Below are 19610 nucleotides of genomic sequence, written 5' to 3'. Positions count from 1 at the left end.
ATACAAGCAAGAACAATACTACAGCTCCTAGGCATGATGTCCTCATGCATAGCCATTGTCCCAAACGCAAGACTGCACATGAGGCCCTTACAACAGTGCCTAGCCTCACAGTGGTCTCAAGCACAGGGTCACCTTCTAGATCTGGTGTTAATAGACCGCCAAACTTACCTCTCGCTTCTATGGTGGAACAGTATAAATTTAAGCAAAGGGCGGCCTTTCCAAGACCCAGTGCCACAGTACGTAATAACAACAGATGCTTCCATGACAGGGTGGGGAGCACATCTCAATCAACACAACATAAGAGGACAATGGAACATACATCAAACAAAACTGCATATAAATCTAGAATTATTAGCAGTTTTTCAAGCACTAAAAGCTTTCCAACCAATCATAATCCACAAATACATCCTTGTCAAAACAGACAACATGACAACGATGTATTATCTAAACAAACAAGGAGGAACACATTCAACGCAGTTAAGCTTATTAGCTCAAAACATATGGAAGTGGGCAATCCACCATCAAATTCGTCTAATAGCACAGTTTATTCCAGGGATCCAGAATCAACTGGCAGACAATCTCTCTCGAGATCACCAGCAAGTCCACGAATGGGAAATCCACCCACAAATTCTAAACACCTACTTCACACTCTGGGGAACACCTCAAATAGACTTATTTGCAACAAAAGAGAACGCAAAATGCCAAAACTTCGCGTCCAAATACCCACACAAGCAATCCCAAGGCAATGCCCTATGGATGAACTGGTCAGGAATATTTGCTTACGCTTTTCCTCCTCTCCCTCTCCTTCCTTCTCTAGTAAACAAATTGAGTCAAAACAAACTCAAACTCATTTTAATAGCACCAACGTGGGCAAGACAACCCTGGTACACAACACTGCTAGATCTCTCTGTAGTACCCCACATCAAACTGCCCAACAAACCAGATCTGTTAACGCAACGCAACACAACCAACAGATCAGACACCCAGATCCAGCATCGCTGAATCTAGCAATCTGGCTCCTGAAATCCTAGAATTCGGACACTTACAACTTAGCCAAGAGTGTATGGAAGTCATAAAGCAGGCCAGAAGGCCATCCACTAGACACTGCTACGCAAGTAAGTGGAAAAGATTTGTTTGTTACTGCCATCATAATCAGATACAACCACTACACGCAACTCCAAAACATATAGTAAATTACTTGCTCCATTTACAAAAAGCAAAGCTAGCCTTCTCTTCTATTAAAATACACCTTGCAGCAATATCTGCATACCTGCAGACTACCTATTCAACTTCCTTGTATAGGATACCAGTCATCAAAGCATTCATAGAAGGTCTTAAAAGAATTATACCACCAAGAACACCACCTGTTCCTTCATGGAACCTAAACGTGGTCCTAACAAGACTCATGGGCCCACCTTTCGAACCCATGCACTCTTGCGGAATACAATTCCTAACCTGGAAAGTTGCCTTTCTCATCGCCATTACATCTCTAAGAAGAGTAAGTGAAATTCAAGCGTTCACAACACAAGAACCTTTTATACAAATACATAAAAATAAGGTCGTCCTACGACCTAATCCTAAATTTTTACCAAAAGTTATTTCACCGTTCCATCTAAATCAAACGGTAGAACTACCAGTTTTTTTTCCCACAGCCAGATTCTGTGGCTGAAAGAGCACTACATACATTAGATGTCAAAAGAGCATTAATGTACTACATTGACAGATCAAAGAACATCAGAAAGACTAAACAGCTATTTATTGCATTCCAAAAACCTCATGCAGGTAACCCAATATCAAAACAAGGTATAGCCAGATGGATAGTTAAATGCATCCAAATCTGCTACCTTTAAGCAAAAAGACAACTGCCCATTACTCCCAGGGCACATTCAACAAGGAAAAAAGGTGCTTCAATGGCCTTTTTAGGAAACATCCCAATGCATGAAATATGTAAGGCAGCCACATGGTCTACGCCTCACACATTCACCAAACACTACTGTATAGATGTGCTATCCGCACAACAAGCTACAGTAGGTCAAGCTGTATTAAGAACTCTATTTCAGACCTACAGTCTAAACCACCGCTTATGGGGAAATAACTGCTTACTAGTCTATGCAGAACATGTGTATCTACAGCGACAGATGCCATCGAACTGAAAATGTCACTTACCCAGTGTACATCTGTTCGTGGCATCAGTCGCTGAGATTCACATGTGCCCACCCACCTCCCCGGAAGCCTGTAGCAGTTCAGAAGTTACCTTCAATTTTGTACATTTGTATATATATTATTTAAACCTTTAATAGGTACATACTTACACATTTCATTGCGCGGGCACTATTACTATAGTACAACTCCTACCTCACCCTCTGCGGGGAAAACAATCGAAGATGGAGTCGATGCCCATGCGCAATGAGCACAGAAGGAGGAGTCACTCGGTCCCGTGACTCGAAAACACTTCTTCGAAGAAAAACAACTTGTAACACTCCGACCCAACACCAGATGGCGAGCTATTGCAGAACATGTGAATCTCAGCGACTGATGCCACGAACAGATGTACACTGGGTAAGTGACATTTTCATTATTATCTGGCGCTTGAGAATGATGCTAACTTTCTAATTAAGGAAAGTGCTATCTAAGTGTAAAGATTGTCATAATTATCATGAATGGAAACAGAACGAGTAGAATACCCCTCACTTGAGAGCCTAGGTTTGATAGTTGTGTGCTCATTTCAGGATCAAATGGAGAAAATGTTTACTATATCCCACACAATCGGTGTGCTTTCAAGCTGGTTTATATACACATGGCATGCGTATTTCATTGTGTGTATCAATTAGTGTTTTACATGTGAGCCAAGTCATATATAACAATTAACCCCTGTAATTTATTGTATTTGTTTAGGGAGCCACAGTGCGAAATGAGCTGGACTCTGTGATTATCAGTCGCATCGTAAAAGGAGGTGCAGCAGAAAAAAGTGGATTACTCCATGAAGGGGATGAGGTTCTTGAGATTAATGGCATTGAAATCAGAGGAAAGGATGTGAATGAGGTTTTCGACTTACTGGTAAGCTATTTAAGTTTATTGAATTTTAGTATGATATTTAAAACAAGCAGTGGTTTTTAGAGCTGTTGTTGCAGTGCCCATCAATAAATAATGGAGTTTTCAAATTGAGACTGTTATAGATGTTAATGGGAACAAGATGTCACTTTTGCACGTTTAGGTGTGGTGTTAGCAAAGACCTTTTGATTTTATTAAATTATTTCTGCATTATACTTACATACTGGGGCTTTTAGCCAGCCTGCTTCATCCATGGTTTGTCATTATCCACATATTTCTTTCAGCCACTACACAAACATCTGAGTGGCAATAGGTCAACTCACTACAGCCACCAGCTACCTTCTCTGAGAGAGACTGTATTCTGATATTTCATAAGGAAGCGCAACTGCACACAGGGTAGGACCCTTCAGTGTCCTGAACTATAACTGGAGGGGGAGGGGGGTTTAAAACAAAAAAATATTTTTGCTTTATGTGCTTGTTTTTTTTTTATTATATTAGTTTAAGCCTAGCAGATCAAAACATTAAAATTTTACAAAAAACTTGACAAAGCTAACCAACAATTGCCAAAGTCAAGAGGCTGGCAGCCAAAGTCAGACATATGTGGCTTTGCCAGTGAATATTTGAAGCTTGTGGTGTCAACTCTAATTTTAATATCCATTACGATATTTAGCCTGCCTCCCTGTTATTGATGGTTCATATTAGAGGAGCTTTTGTTACTCCTTTCACACTGGATTCTATCTTTAATCTCGCATTGCCCATGGACTACCTTCCATTGTTATTGCATGGGCAGAAGCATTATGAGCATGGTTGGACAGGAAGGGCATGGCCCTGGATGCAGAAGTCTCTTATGAGGTTGGATGCTTCGACTTAGAATGCATGGGTTGATCACAGGCTCGGGCAAAGGTTGCACAGCTGGTATAGAGTCAAGCATGGCATTTTTTTATTTTTTTTATTGAAGATTAACGGAGATTAACACTCTCTATTCCCATATACAGAGAGGCAAGAAATAGGATCAAGGATGCTAGTGTAATCAATGCTTGAAATGGAAAAATAGAAGTGCAGGTACTCTGTAGCAGAGTAGCTGCTTGTTTCTGAGAAGTGCTGGTACTCCCCAATTAAAAGTATTACGTTTTTCTTGAAGTGTAGGTACTCTCCCTCCCAAAATAAAAGTGCCGGTACTCAGTACTGGACAGTCCTGCCCCATTTAAAGCACTGAATGTACCACATATATAACCCAACAACCACAAGAAGCCAACATTTTCCAGTGTGCCCCACATCCACCTCAAAATCAATGTCATCAGTATAGAATATCATATATATATGTTTACTGCAGCAGGTCAGGTGGTATTATTGAGCTTCCAGACCCTCTGTTTTATCTAGGCTGCCCCTGCATTACTGACATTCCCAGTTTCTGCTGTCACGTGTGACAGAATGTGTGCTCCAAAAGGTCCCCAGATATCTTTGGGTCTGGATTGGATTGACATCAGTTCCTTGTTGGCATCCATTATACAGGGGTGTGGATTTGAATAAAATATCTACTTGTCCATAGGACAGGTTGCTTTATAAATCTACTTGTCTTCTAACAAAATCCACTTGTCCCTTTGGTGCCATGTAGTGCGGCAACAAATTATGGGCAGCAATCACATTGTGTAAGGGCTCTGATAATAGCCTCTCTTGTTATGCCAGGGCTCATACGATAGTAAGGATGGAATAATAGCAAATCCCTTAATTTGCCACCTTTCCACAGACGTACATACTGAGGCTGTAGGTAGCAGTGAGCAATAGTTCCAGATTTGAAATGCCCCTTTGAGTCTGTGTAAAACTACAAACTTGCATGTTTTAGGGTTTTTTACCAGCTCTACTCGAATTGTTTTCTATACTGAGAATTATTTGAAATGTATTCCTGACAGTTTCTTTTTTTTGGGGGGGAGGGGGGGTGTAATTGGAGGGAAAGTTAACTTGTAAATGCTCAATAGATTTTCTAATGAGCAAATCAGGACATACATATTTGCTTGAGCTAAAATGTAATTCACAAATATTTTCTAGGTGTACCATTTCCTGCCCTATTTCTGGAAATTCATGAGTCGTAAATCTGCACTAATGCAAGGGCATATACCATGAGTGCACTTTTGTGACCCTTTAAGAAGTGGGCCCCTAATTAGGACTGGTGTTAAGACCTTTTGTTTTGACTACAATTCTGTCTCTCTGTCTGTTGGCTGACTTCACTATGAGCGACAGCCTTGTGCTCTTTAACAAGGAGCACATCAGCACACAAACTAGTTTTGTTCAGTGCCAAAACTGATATGTCAATGTGTGTTTTTTTTATACCAAAAATATTTTAGCTTTTGCCAGTGTTATAATAGTGAGGGCCCGGCAGCACCCATAACAATAAAGTTTTACAAAAACCATTTCAAAGCAAGAAATGCATTGACAAAACCAAAAGGTTGACAACCAATATCGAACCTTCCGACTTTGACAATGCTTGTTTATTCTCATATTTCCCATAACCTTGTTGAAACTGGTTACACTGATTTTTCCGTTATGAATATATTTTTTTAGTAATACTAGTATGCATCAACACATTTTACTAAATGATGCTTCAAAGAAATGTACCTAAAATTGCAAAGCTTTTTTTTTTTTCCTCATTGCATTTTTCTAATGAAGGTTTTGATTTTGAAATCAAAGAATCCTCAACATTGCTTTTAAGCTTCTGCAAATATTTAGATCTAATCAGAGAGCATTCTGGGAGCCTTATACATAGCCTCATATTGTTAACTTTGTAAATGTGTGTACACATTTTTATACTGGAACTACAATCAGTAGTGCTGTCCAAGCTTACATTTCCTTAGTGTGTGCTCACCCTAATAATAAAGACTTTGCATGAATGAACCATAAATACAAGTTTGGGCAGCATTAACATAGGGGCACAAATGTTACCTTTACTGTAGACAATGCCCTTCTCTTCCAAAGAGTTTGTGATGCAGGGAGGTGGGCCTACTTGTCCCAAGAACAAAATAAACATGAAAACTTGTCCTTGATCCCAAACAATATGTCCTGGGTATCGGGCTTAATTAATTCCACACCTCTGCACTATACTACAATATGTTAAGTCTTTCAACCAGTCTTTGAATCTAAAGCTTGCTGGCTCTTTATATGGCATACCAAAGTGAGTTATACCGTGCAGAGAGTCCAGGGGCTCCCTTACAAGTGGACAGGCGATTGCTCGAGCAATCTCAAGGTGCTCTCTTAGGGGATAGTGAGGTCCAGCAGCCTTAGGCTTAACAGAGAGTAGTGTTAGACATCTGCAGTAGGCTCACAGTCAATAAATGATGCATATGACTCAAGAAGGAGATAGATACACACCAATTTATAAAAATAATATTTTATCTTTATATATGTTTAGGCACTAGAACCAGTACGATCAAGTTAGTATGTTTTGGAACAGAAATAATAACAGTTTTGAAAAGTGCAATTTTCTGAAGCTGCAATTTTAACCCGTGGAGAAAAACATATGTGGCAGACAAGTCCTGAAAATGTGTCCTGTAAGTTGCTGTTGAGTACCCAAGGCGAGTATGAGGCAGAATCCTAGGCCACACCAACAGGTCACCTCGGGTGGCACTGCAGCAGCCTGGTGCAGTCCAGCGTCGGGTGCCTCATTAAAGTCAGTGGTGATTGATTGGGATGGAAAGATTCTGCAGGTAGGGACCGGAGGACCAGTCCAGGTGAACCAACAAGGGGGTTCAAAACTTGCAATGATCGGGGATGTGGGGGGACACCTTTGGTCGTTTTCTCTTGGGGTCAGGGTGGCCGGGTACATGGGTGTCCTTAGGCTGTCGGTTTCTGTCACCAGAGGTGGTCGTGGTAGAGGGGGCCTGCAGAGAGGCTGCAGGCATAGACTGACCGAGTCAACACGTGGGCTCAGGTCTCACAAGGCTGGGGGACGGTGGGGATACCTTTGGTCCTCTTGTCCTCGGTCCGGGGTGGCTGGGTGCAGAGGTGTCCTGAGGCATCAGGTCTTTGTCTCCAGGTCACTCGCTGTAGATGGGGGGCCTGCACAACGAGGCTGCAGGCATGGTCATGAAGGTCACAGTGGGAAGGCCCACGGTGGACTTTCTTTGGAGGGTCTGTGGTCCACGCTGACACCTTTGGCCCACTTTGACTCTGGCTAGTGGGCATGGGTGCAGTGGTGCTTTCCGGTGCCTGGTTTTGGGTGTCCGCAGTCCTCACAGTTCATCTTGGGTGCCTGTAAGATGCGGGGGAGCAGCTCCGCTACTCCACGGGAGTTCCTGGTTCCGGTTGAAGGCTGGCAGTCCTCCTGGACTTTTGGAGGCCCAGGCTGCTGCAGGACAAGGCATCTGTCGCAGTTGTCGAAGTCACTAGGCAGGCTGGCAGGGTTGGCCCCGAGTCAGTCACTGGTCTTCGGTTCTTGCTTTTGCGTCTCTGTAGTGTCCTTCTTCTTTCAGGTCAGCAGGATCTGATTTCCTCCTTCCAGGTGCTTCCCTAATTACTGAATTTAGGGGTGTTAGGGGAGTGTGGGGAAGTAGCCAGTGGGCAACTGTCCACTGGGGTCACTAGTCCCCCTATACAAACACTTCCTATCTGAGTTCCTAATTCTGCCATCACCAAGATGGCAGAGTTCTAGATTTCGTGTCCGTATCAGGTAGCCCACCTTAGGGGTGGAACTAGCCTGAGAGTGGACATGCCTCGCTGACTGCTAATTTTCCCGACTGTCAAGGTGCCAAATGGGCCCTGGGCAGGGGGGGTGGCATCTCCTCAACTCTGAGGGAAGCCAGATCTGCATACCAAAGACAGTGGGCTCTTTGAATCCCCCTGCTGGAATGCAGACTAGAAGGTCATGCTGTTGGGAGGGGTGTGTAAGGCTTCGTCCTGACTGCCGAGTGCTGAGGCTCTCGCCCTAGGAGGTCAGAAATATGTCTATTGGTGGCAAAATACATATATATATATATATATATATATATATATATATATATATATATATATATATATAAAGATGTCTTGATCTGCGTGTTACGGCGCACTTAATTCTCCGGTGGTGCTGGTTTGAGGCAGGACAACCATATTTTCAGAAAACAAGATTCTCTTTCTGTTTTAGCAAGAAAAAAACGCACTCTGTCGTTGTGCCTAAAATACCTTAACTTTTAATACATTAGTGAGATCAAACAAACAAACCGGAATCCCCTGACGCGTTTCGGTCTCACCGGACCTTGTTCACATATATATACATATATATATATATACACACAAACACATTTGTTTCTCTATCTATATAATTAATATTACCTACTGTCGGTCACCATTAGATAGTTATAGTTAGGACCTAGTTTCCATAGGAAGAGCATTTTTGGTTTTGTCAATAACTTTGGAGCCGCTTGACGAATCTTCATGAATTTTTCAAAATGTATTAGTTAAAACTGAGGCAGCACACTTGTAGTTGGTTGTTGTTTCAGGGGGCACCTCTAAGGTGCCGCCGAATCACGTTTAATAAACAAATTACTGGAATCAGTGAGGGTTTATTAATAGAAGATGTTTGATACCAACCCTATTTCAGTGATGCCATCATTTAACTTGGGAGCTCGTACTGACCAGTGCCCAGCACCTGTACTTAAAATCGGTTCCCTGCTCACCTACTAAGTCTATGAATCAACAAAAACGTAGCAGGGCCATATCTGTATTACACATGTAACATAGTGCACCCTGCCTTAGGGCCGTAGGGCCTGCTGTAGCGGTGACTTACATATATTTCATGCAGTGTTAGGGGGCACGGCACACAGGGTGTGTGCCATGTTGTTTTTACTTTTAACTGCACCAAGACACGCAGCCACCAATAGCAGTCGCACAAGCTAGGTGAGGGGTCCCCGAGGGTGGCACAATACATGCTGCAGCCTTTAGGACCTTTGGTACCCTTAGCCTAGGTACCTTGGGTACCATTTACTAGTTAGCTACAGGGGTGCCAAAGGTATTGCCAATTGGGGAACAATTGTACAGTTTTAGGGAAAAAGATCTGGCACTGGGGGCCTAGATAGCAGGAACCCAGTACACTTTCTGTTGAAATTGCATCAAATAACAGGCAAAAAGAGCGGGCAACAATGTCAAAAAGGGGCTTTTTTCCTCCACATGTCCTCAGTGTATTGCCACTCATTGTTTTTCCAATGGTAATGTTAAAAAAAAAAAAGCAGTACATTTCATGATGATAGTTGGATTATGTTGACTATCGCAGAAGCTCCAAAGTGGGCAATTTGGGTCTGTAAATCTGGCCATTTCAAACAATGCCCTCAGCATTTCATACCAAAAGCTGGGCACAGCTACGCCAAATGAAGAAATCTGGTATTTTGGGATCTACAGCTAGAAAAATTAGGGTTGTTTCTGAGGCCTAACTAGTGTAGTATTTCCGGGGTATGTTTGGAAATTTGAATGTACCAACATTGACAAGGTCTCAGATACGTGGAGATTGGAAGGAAAGGTGGAGTTAAATGCTCTGTGTGATTTATGAAGCCTAAAATATAGGAACTAGTCTAATGAAGTTTGGTTGCACCCCTGTTGAATAGGTGCTTTTAGCAAAACATTATCAGCTGGGGACTAGCCCCCAAGAGAACATAGTTGAAATAGTTAAGCTGCATGCTGCTTTATGCTAGCTTGTAAGGAGTAAGCTAAGATTTATCGGCAAGTTGTATTGCAGAGGCATACATCTGGTCACCATGAGCCCTGTGTCGAAGCATGTCCCAGACCCTACGAGTGCGGCTCAGTGGTGGCCGCCTTGATTGAAGTGCTTTGCTGAAAAGATGAGGGATGACACGAAAAATTCATGAAGTGAACCTCTGTGCATAAGTAATACAGCTGAAATCTGGAACTGAAAGAAAGCATTGGTCGAACTGAATTGTTACAGTCTCCCATCTCATTCGAGGCTGTTTGCTGGCCCAGATTAACTTGATCATACAGGATCTCAACCCGCTGAAGAAGTATTTGATACAAGGCATAGGAATATTTATAGAAAGAAATAAAAAATTTCGAGAGGATAACAATCTTCACTGTAGTCATTCACCCTGCCAAAGAGAAAGGTAACCTAATCCGACGGCGTTCTGGTCTTCCAGTCTAGAAAAAGCAGTGTCTGAATTTTCCCATATAGTAGTGTTAGTAGCCCTGATAACTCTAATCCAAGATATTTAACTTACAAATGGCACCATTTAAGAGGGCTCTCGAGGAGAGTTCAGGAGATTTCAGGCGAGGGTTCAGTGGCTGGAAAAATGTTGGGCTTGGGCCAAGTGATAGTTGCGCCTGACAAATAATAAGACTTTAAGAATCCACCCCTTAAAGGCGTGGTGTTAGTGACAGGTCTTTGATGAAAAGTGTATCTTTGTCCACATAACGATAAGGCTTCAAGCAGAGGCCTCTTTAGGTGGTGCTGTCTGGTGCCTAACATCAGAAAGCTCCATTACAATCGCAAATCATATGGAGGAGAGAGGCCCCCCGCTCAGTTCTCCTACATAATCATAAAGTAGTGGAAATTGGCCCATTTTGCTAAATATACACTATGGTATGAGCTTATAATACATTAATTCAGCAAATGAAGTTACAGCTGAAACCAGTATTCTCTGCCACAGCATGCATCTTTGGATCTAGCTGGTAGTTCAGGGTGAAAATGTTGCGAAGTTGAGGATCATAGTATGTCGGAGTATGAACCCCTGATTAGTCACGCCTGATGAAGTTGGGAAGTAAAGGAAAGATTGTGATTGCAAGCAGTTTAGCTAAAATTTCATTATCAATGTTAATCATCGATAGCTGGCCCTAAGAATCGAATCGCTCAGGTGATTTCAATGGTTTTAGGATCAAGATGATCAGGACTTCATGGAGAGGAGGAGGATGTGTACCAGTCTTCCTAGCCTCTTCGTAGATGGCCAGCAGATAAGGCGCTAGTGTCGTGGCTTGCTGTTGGTAAATCTTCAAATGCAGGCCATCTGCCCCAGAGTCCAGACCACTTGGAATAGTTTAGATGATCTGAATTCATTTATCTGTTGAGGAATGTTCATTTAGATATTGCCAATGTGTATCGCCGAGCCAGACTAGTTTAGGTGTGTGAAGGAATGAAGAGATCTGCCTCAGTGGGAAATGTTTTTACTTAATATACCTCAGAATATAATTCTTCAAATTCCTGCAAAATAGCAACAGCCTCGTGTTTAACCTTATTATTGTCAGATATAATTTTAATGATTTTTTGAGTTAGCCCACTTGAAAATCTCTTGTCAACTTCAACCGATAATCCATGAGATGCAAATAACGTATAAAAATAATATTCCGAAATTGACTACCCTAGAATGTCATCAATGTAGTACCCCGCCATTCTCCAAAGTACAAGTGCATCATTGTTCTGCTTGAGGCAAACCCCCTTATGCATATGTTAGAGTACTCCTCTGAAAATAATTTCATCATAATTGCGGTGTGATGCCAACTGTACAGGCTTAAAATTGCAATTCCCCCATTCCTACGTGCTGTAAATGATGTGTTGCTATCACCCAACTCAATTGTAATTTACCAAACTTGAAAGTTTGGAAGGTTGCATTTGCCTTGCAAGGATTCACACTTGTCATTTACAGTTTTTAGCAGTTGGGAGCGGAGAGCAATTAAATCACTAAATCATTTTGGTAGAAGTTGGCTTTTTGGCAGTTATTAAAAACCATTGCTAACAATTGTGGGCAATAGGGAGAGATCAGGTACAGTGAGGCTGCAGGAGAGGACCGGGCAGGGTGCTCTTACTACTTTTGTTTGCTTTATCTATCAAGCCCTGTCTTTAGAACTGTTAGCTGCCATGATGAGGGATGACCCAGAAGTCAAAGGAATTGCCTTTGTAGGAATACCTTCAAAACTCTGCCCCTTTGTAATGTCTGATTAATGCTGACCAAACCAGCTAAATCTGTCAGCCGAGAGCTGCTACTTAGAATATTTTGAGCAGATAGCAGGGTTTAAAATCCATAAAGAGAATTCCGAAGTATTACATTTTATCTTATCAAAGGGAAAGTTGCTAAGCTGCAGTGGGAATTTCTATTTAGGTGGGGTAGTCAGATCTGGTACTTGTGGATAAAAATGTGTCCTTCCCGATCAGAGTTGATAGTCTGATTTGTCGAAACTGATGAGTGTCATATTGTCACATTTGACCAGATAGCGCACTCTCCCTGATGCTTGTCGGTAAGAAAACTACAGTTAAAACTACCATCTTTTTGTTTCAGGCATCACCCTGTCTTGGGAGAGAGGAGATAATTTTTTAGCAGAAATAATCAAAGTCTTTCTGTGGTAAGGTAAGAGCTAGGGATTTCACAAACATATCATTGGTGCCTAGGACAAGAGTAGGCTTCTCACTCCCAGACTAATGGATATATTACGAGGCAGCACATCTATGAATCCTTCAAGCTTGGAAAATGTGAGAAAAGGATAGAACATGGGTGTTTATGGACAGGAGTGTTATGCACAGTCCACTCTGGGATATTCCCTGGTTGCCTAAATGTTCAAGAACCTAAAATGCATATTCTGCCGACATAGCCCAGTCATAAAAACCTCAGATGTATTTGATAGGAGGTTAGGGCTCAGTACATACCCTTCCCCGTTTGCCCTTATTCATCAAAATCCAGAGTTCTCACCAGCAATGGAGGTGGGGACGGGCCCAGAATCTAAGAAATCTTATACCGTATACGCTTCTAAAGGCCTTCAAGAAGAGTGGATAATGCAGCTTTCAGAAGATATGGGAGAAAACTATTAAAAAAGAAAAAACAGACAATGGTGAAAACTATGGGAGGTCATAGTAGGCAACTATAAATGGGTAGTAGAGCAGAATTCAAACTAAAGCATTACTTGTATCTTACTACGCAACACCTAAAGAAATATGCCCAAACTTGAGGGATCTATGTCACATATATTGTGAACATTCATCAAATGGAGACATTTCTGGAAATAGTTCCTTAGAATAATTAAGTAGCTTATAGGTTGCCCTATTCAGGACACTTTGGATGTAGTTCTACTTAGCATTGGAGATACAAGCAAAAGGCATGATCAAAGTGATGAAGTTCCTAGTGAATCATTTATTAGTGGATGCTAAACAGTTCACCGCAAGAGACTGGAAGAAATCTGATCTCCCAATATTAACTTGTCATTATGCTAACCTTTGGAACACAATTCAAATGGAATTAATAATGTAGGACTTCAATAATCATCACAGGGGCTTTAAACAGATCTGGCAGGCTGATAGATCTCCCTCTGGGCGTCAAAATGTATTCTGCTAGGTTGCACTGATTTATCAACAATGACCATGAGAGAACTTATGGAATGGACAGAAAGTGTAAATACATGGTGAGGATAATAGGGTACCCTTAAGTGCTCGTAAAGATCGCCTATGTAGGTATTTTGGCAGGGTCAGAGTTTATTGAGGGTAAGGGAGTTATATTAAAAGTGAGAAGAGGCAGTGGGTGAAAACATTCAGTTGTAATGTCAGATAATTGGTTCTCATTGTCTTACAGTAGAATTATACTTTAGACCTACAATAGAAGTATATTTGAGGTCTGACTGCTGAGAGAAGTCCTACATAGTATGCTAAGGTCTGCAGCTTAGATAACAAGCTTACTGTAGAACAAAACTCTGTGGGCTAGGTGCTTTGCAGGTTTCCTGGTTTTGTATTGGGGAATAAAGTATATGTTCCTTTTTCACTAATTCCATTCCCCTCAAAGGCCTACATCTTTATAGTAAACTAGTTCGTATTTGTATTTATAGACCTCATTCTCGCCGTAGCATTGAAGCGCTAAGTAACAGTGAGTAGAATGACCAAAAGAAATAGCAGGAGGAAGAGAAGTAAGACACCTGAGGAAAGAGCCACGTTTTCAGCAGCTTCCTAAAGGCCAAAAAGTTATGTTCCTTCCTAATCATCAAGGGAAGCATATTCCAGTGTTTGGCAGCAGCCACTATGAATTCCATATTGCCCCATCCGGCCTTACGAGTGCAAGGGACGTGGACCTTGAGAGATCCTGCTGATCTAAGCTGACTGCTCGGCACGTACCAGCGTAACATGGAAGAAAGGTATTCAGTTCCACGCACATGCAGGGACTTGTGTCAAACACAGAGACTTAAAAACGGTGCGGTTCCCGACAGGTAACCAGTGTAACTGTTTAAGACTTCCGCTAGCAGAGGCTGAGTGGGAAAGATCTAATATCAAACGAGCGGCTGTATTCTGGCTTAATTGTAGTTTACTGAACGAGGCATTGTCAACATTTAGCATTACAGCATTGCAGAAGGCCAGTTTGGAGATCACCAGAGCAAGGGACACCGTGATTCTGAACTCCTTTTTTAAATATGGAAAAAAATAAATCAATTTGAGAGTCCAAAAATAAGCTTTGGTGGTAGAATTAGCTTGAGACTTGAAAGACAGACAGTGGAGGTAATGGGGGCAGGCAGATCGCCGCACAATGAAGCCCGCCAGCGTGAGCTCCACAGTTCCCTAGAGCCAAAGAGCAAAATATCTGTTTTGTCGCTGATCATCTTAAGCTATTTCAATCCATCCATCTATTAATCTCACTTATGCAGCGGTAAAATCGACCAGCAACTTCCGCCCAGTTCTTATGGATGGGAATGATTGAGTGTCGTCCGCATAAGAAGTGACCAAAAAAAAAAAAAAGATCAAATGAGTCTGACCAATGGGGCTACATACAGATTAAACAATGTCTGGCTAAGAGAAGAGCCTTGAGGAACACCACAAGGTAATTGATATGTGGGTGCTCTGAAATCCCCACAGCTTACTGTGATAGATCTTTCCTCTAGAAAAGACTTCAAAATATTTAGGGCTGTTCCTCTGACACCAGCTTGATGGAGCCTGAGCGCCATCATGTGTGGCGAGATGGTATCAAAAGTGGCCGATGGCTCCTTGCCTCTCGTCAACTAATCTACGGCTAGGGTCCGATGTGGTAATGAGGGCAGATTCCGTGCTATGGGCTTTCCTGAAGCAGTGCTGAGAGGGGTCTAAGCCGCCAGAGTCTTAAAGAAATTTGGATAGTTCTACATTAATGTGTTTTTTGAAGATTTTAATCTGGAATGGCAGTAGGCTGAAGATTCTTAAGATCATTTACCGCTCCATCTGGTTTCTTTTTCAGAGGAACCACCGTCTCTTCCTTCCATGATGATGGGAAGACTCCCGTAATCAGAATCTCCTGGAATACCAGAGCAAGGGCTGAGGATACTAACTCAAGGGCGAGCTGCAGTATGTGGGGAGGGCAGGGATCCCTGAGGGAGCCTGACTTAATGCCCATCATGAGCTCTTTGATCCTCTCCAGTCGCAAAGGTTGAAAATTAGTCAGCAAAGGACAGCCAGCGTTTATAGAACTGTTTAAGCGCTCATAAAGGTCGGATACCCCCAAGTTATTGGGTGAAGCTGGCTTGAATTTGCAAAACTTTGTTTTCGAAAAACAAAATTGCAGAATTCTTGAGAATTCTCCAACACTGGAGGTGTAGAGGGAGCCGTGAGGGAACGTACCACTCTAAAGAGTTCTCTAGTGCCGTTTGTTGCTTCCTTAATTTCACATGAGTAGAACTCAGTTTTAGCTTTATTTATCGCATCTTTGTAGGCACTAAGGGTGGCTCTAAGCTTCTCTTTTTCCTTAGGATTCCAGTCTAGTTTCAACCTCCATTCTTGTTGGCGATTTTTTTGTCTGCAAGCTCCTGAGATCATTGGTGAATCAGGGACAGCTAACTTTTTTTCTCACCTCAAAAGTGAGGAGTTCTAAGCGGGGCAACTGATCAATTGCTATCTTTATCCCAAGATTGATCCTGTCCGTAGCCTGCAAAGGGAGTTTCTTCACTGCTTCCCAGCCTGAAACCAGTCCCTGTCTTAATTGCTGATCCTTAATGCCGTTCCAATGTCTAACTAGTTTTAGAGAAGGTCCAGAATACAGAGGACAGAATTTTCGTCAATCTAAAAGTGAGGAGGTGATGGTCTGTCCAATCAAGGACCCTATTCTCCAAAAGGACACAATTATCATGACGGGCAAATATCCCCTCCAGCAGATGGCCCGCCCTGTGCTGTTGTGACTTTTAACTTCCAGTCCAAGTTAGTCATGAGGTTCAGGAACTCATTAAAATGAGGGTCCTGAATATCATCGAAGTGAATGTTAAAGTCCCCCAGTACAATACACTTAGAAGTCAAAGTTATAGGCTCAGTTATGGCTGGCCATTGATGCAATACAGTAGGATAAGGTCCCAGAACTGGTAGACCAACAAACCCTCGAAAAACACATTATTTTTCTGAAGAATCTTAAAGCAGATACCCGCTCAAAACTCTGATGTAACATTTATGGCTCCCAATGACAGCAACAAATTGACTTAGAGATGATGACCAGACCACCTCCTCTAGCCGTAATTCTATCCAATCTAAGGAATGAATATGTGGGTGGAGTGGATGCTATAAAGTCAGGACCGGAGTGTTCTCTAGCCCAGGTTTCGGTAATGAAAAGGCAGTCTAAATTTTGGTGGACAGTCAGGTCTTCTATTTCGTTCTTATGTTTGACTAGGGAGCGTGCATTGATCAGGGCCCAGATCAGGAAATTCGTGATAACGACCTCTTCTTTTTTGCGGCTTTCACACACCTCATGCAATTAAGTGTGAGGGAGAGTGGTGCCAGACGGTGTCCCGGGTGACCAATAGCAGTATTCACAACTCCACCCTTCTAAATTATCTGGGGCGACCTTAACCCTGTGCTTGCACCACTGTCTTCCTGCTAATGTGAAGAGGGCGTGAGAAGAGTAAGAGATACCGGCTAACATTGACTGAAAACAGGCATAGCCTCCGGCCCCCGATCCCAGTTGGGCACAGGCGGGCTTGCCTTAGGCATGCCTTCGGCACACCATTGATGTGGCCGCATCACCCCCTGAATAAGAGCTGTGGGCTCAATCACCATGTGAGCGCAAGTCAGCAGCTAGTCTGCTGACCTGTATTTCCGCCAGAATGGTCGCTGTCCAGAACCTAGAGGGGAGGGCTCTAACCTCCTGTGGAGAATGCACTGGGCAGCAAAAGGAGCCGGATAAAAATAACTAATAATGATCCCAAAAGTAAGTGAGAAAAGAGCTTGCTAAAGCAGCCAAGAAAAAGGCGTGAGGCAAGCGTGGAGCCTTAAGTTAATAGTACATCTGAAAACATGCAAACTTGTCTGCAAATACTTTTTATATGAATACTTTCTTATCACAATTTGTGGAAAGATCACTTTATTAAACTTGCCTTTTTCTACCCACAGCTTTCTTTATTAACATTACTTACTAGTCTTCTCACTCATCCACACACACCAGTCCACGCTCCGAAAGAGCCACATTTTTATTACCGCTCATGTCCCTCACTCCTCTACATATCCAGAAGCACCTAACTCTCCCTCATCCACAGTTTGACTAATACTCACTGACTCAGTTATAAATAAATCTCAATTACTTGCCTGTGCTGAGAACATAGAGGGAAGTAATCCGCATATAAATCTATTTCTCTCGTAGGGGATTTCCATGTATAGTCATAAGCACTGAATAGTTCCGCGCGCCTGCGGGACCCCGGAGCACTGTTGTGTAGTATATTCTTAAGTGCAATCATCAGCTCCTTGACAAAAAAGGTCTGTGAAAAACACTTAAGAATAACAATGTGCAGCCTATGTGAACAGCTACACAGGCCAAATTGTTAGAAGAAAAAACAGTTGTAGTGTAAATTTCAAGTTTAAACCTCTATTTATTCTATAAATACATAAATAAATACATTCTCATATTTTATTTACACCTCTCATGAGAATAAAACAATGTAGGGCAGTGTAGCCCATAGGCTGCCATTATACAGAATGAAAATAGAGCTGTGCCTTTAAGAAAGTAAAGTCTTCCTGTTTCCCATCATGCACAGCAAAAGGCAGTTGCCTCAGTTCTTTTTTCCGGCTCCTGCTGACAGGACCCTGAAGCATTGAGCTCTACCTCACAAAAGCTTTTGTGACAGAAATTCATTGAAATATCTTCTGAATTTCATTTTCACTCGACGTTTTTACCTTTGAGTGATCATTTTCTACTGATTTCTGTTAAATTCTGACAGAATTTTGAGGTTTTTCTAGTTGGAAATGCCTTCACTTTTTGATAAATGTCCTTCTTGTGGAAGAAAGAAGGCTAAAACAGATCCACATAGGGTCTGTATAATTTGTCTTCCATCCAGCCACAAACCGGAGTCGTGTGACATTTGTAAAACCTTCTCTAGAAGAACCCTTCGTGATAGAGAGAAGATCCGACTTCAGGCGAGAGAGGACAGGAGAAAAAGTGGCCATTCCACTACAGAGCGAGGAGAAGGTCAGACTTCTACCAGGGTTCAACCTGTTTCCTCCATGACTCCTTCCAGACCTGCTGAAAAACGACATAGATCTCCGACGACGTCGAGAGCGTCGACGTCGAAGCAGGGAACGGCGCCAACATGTTCGCCGTCGAGGAGTGCTTCGCCGGCGAGAAAAAGACATCGTTCGCCGTCGACAGCTATTTCGCCGTCGAGGCGGCGAAGACACCCGACGTCGAGAGGATCTGGGTCGCCGTCGACACGGCGAACACAGTCCACGCCAAGGAGATCCGAGTCGGGCTCGCCTTCGACACGGCGAGGGAGATCGCCGTCGAGAGAGAGTGTTCGCCGTCGGAGGCGTTCACCGTCACTGCACCGACGTCGAGGTTTGTCGTGGAGAGGTTCTCAGCGGCGAGACGAGTCGACGTCTAGAGGCACTCGCCGTCACCGCAGTTCGACGTCGAGAAGACCATCTAAGAGGCCTAGAAGGGTTTATACAACCTCGGAATCCTCGGCCTCGCTTATCCTACTTCCAGCATCACCACAGCTCTCGCAAAGGCAGTCGCCGTTACCACAGACGCCGGTAACACCTACGGCTCCTCTTCCGGTGCCTCCTCCAGAACCTGTTCCGAGGACTCCAACGCGATCTGCAGGGCGTTCTGGTTATTCCTCGAGGCGTACATCTACATCTAGGCACTGTCGTCAGGAATCACATCATGGACATTCTTCATCGTCCACACGAGACTACTCTCCAACCTTATCGGACTCACCGTCCCCAAGAGTGTCTCCCATAGATGATGTCAACACATTTCAGGAGGTCTTAGTGAGAGGGGCAACCAAGCTGAATATCCCGCTAGCAGCTCCGGCCCCATCGACATCAGTGATCTTTGAGACCTTGCATCAAAGGACATCTTCACGACCTTTACTTCCACTGGTTCCGGGTCTTATTGAGCCAGCAATGGACATTTTTCTCACGCCGGCTACAACAAAGTCTGCTCCTTCCAGACTCATTAAAAAGTACCGTCCACCAGAGCAAGATCCTCTATTCTTGAGGTCGGACCCAGTACCAGACTCGGTAGTTATAGTGGCAGCGAAGAAATCGCATTCGACGTCACCGTCTTCCTCTGCTCCCCTAGACAAAGAGAGCAGAAAGATCGATGCTGCAGGAAGAAAAGTATGCTCGACGGCATCTATCACCATAAAAGCAGCCAGTGCCACTGCTTTATTAGGGAGATATG

General features: G+C 43.0%; 1 protein-coding gene across 1 annotated transcript in view; it reads left to right on the top strand.

Annotated features, from left to right (window-relative positions):
- Window positions 1–19610, top strand: part of PALS1 (protein associated with LIN7 1, MAGUK p55 family member) — a 342210-nt gene that overhangs the window by 188121 nt on the left and 134479 nt on the right. The window contains exon 6 of the mRNA XM_069208880.1: window positions 2896–3057. Coding sequence (XP_069064981.1) covers window positions 2896–3057 — 162 coding nt within the window. The remainder of the gene's footprint in view (window positions 1–2895; window positions 3058–19610) is intronic.

Source organism: Pleurodeles waltl, chromosome 9 (genome assembly GCF_031143425.1).
Source record: "Pleurodeles waltl isolate 20211129_DDA chromosome 9, aPleWal1.hap1.20221129, whole genome shotgun sequence".
Taxonomy (NCBI): Eukaryota; Metazoa; Chordata; class Amphibia; order Caudata; family Salamandridae; genus Pleurodeles; species Pleurodeles waltl.
This window is presented reverse-complemented; position numbering and strand designations above follow the sequence as displayed.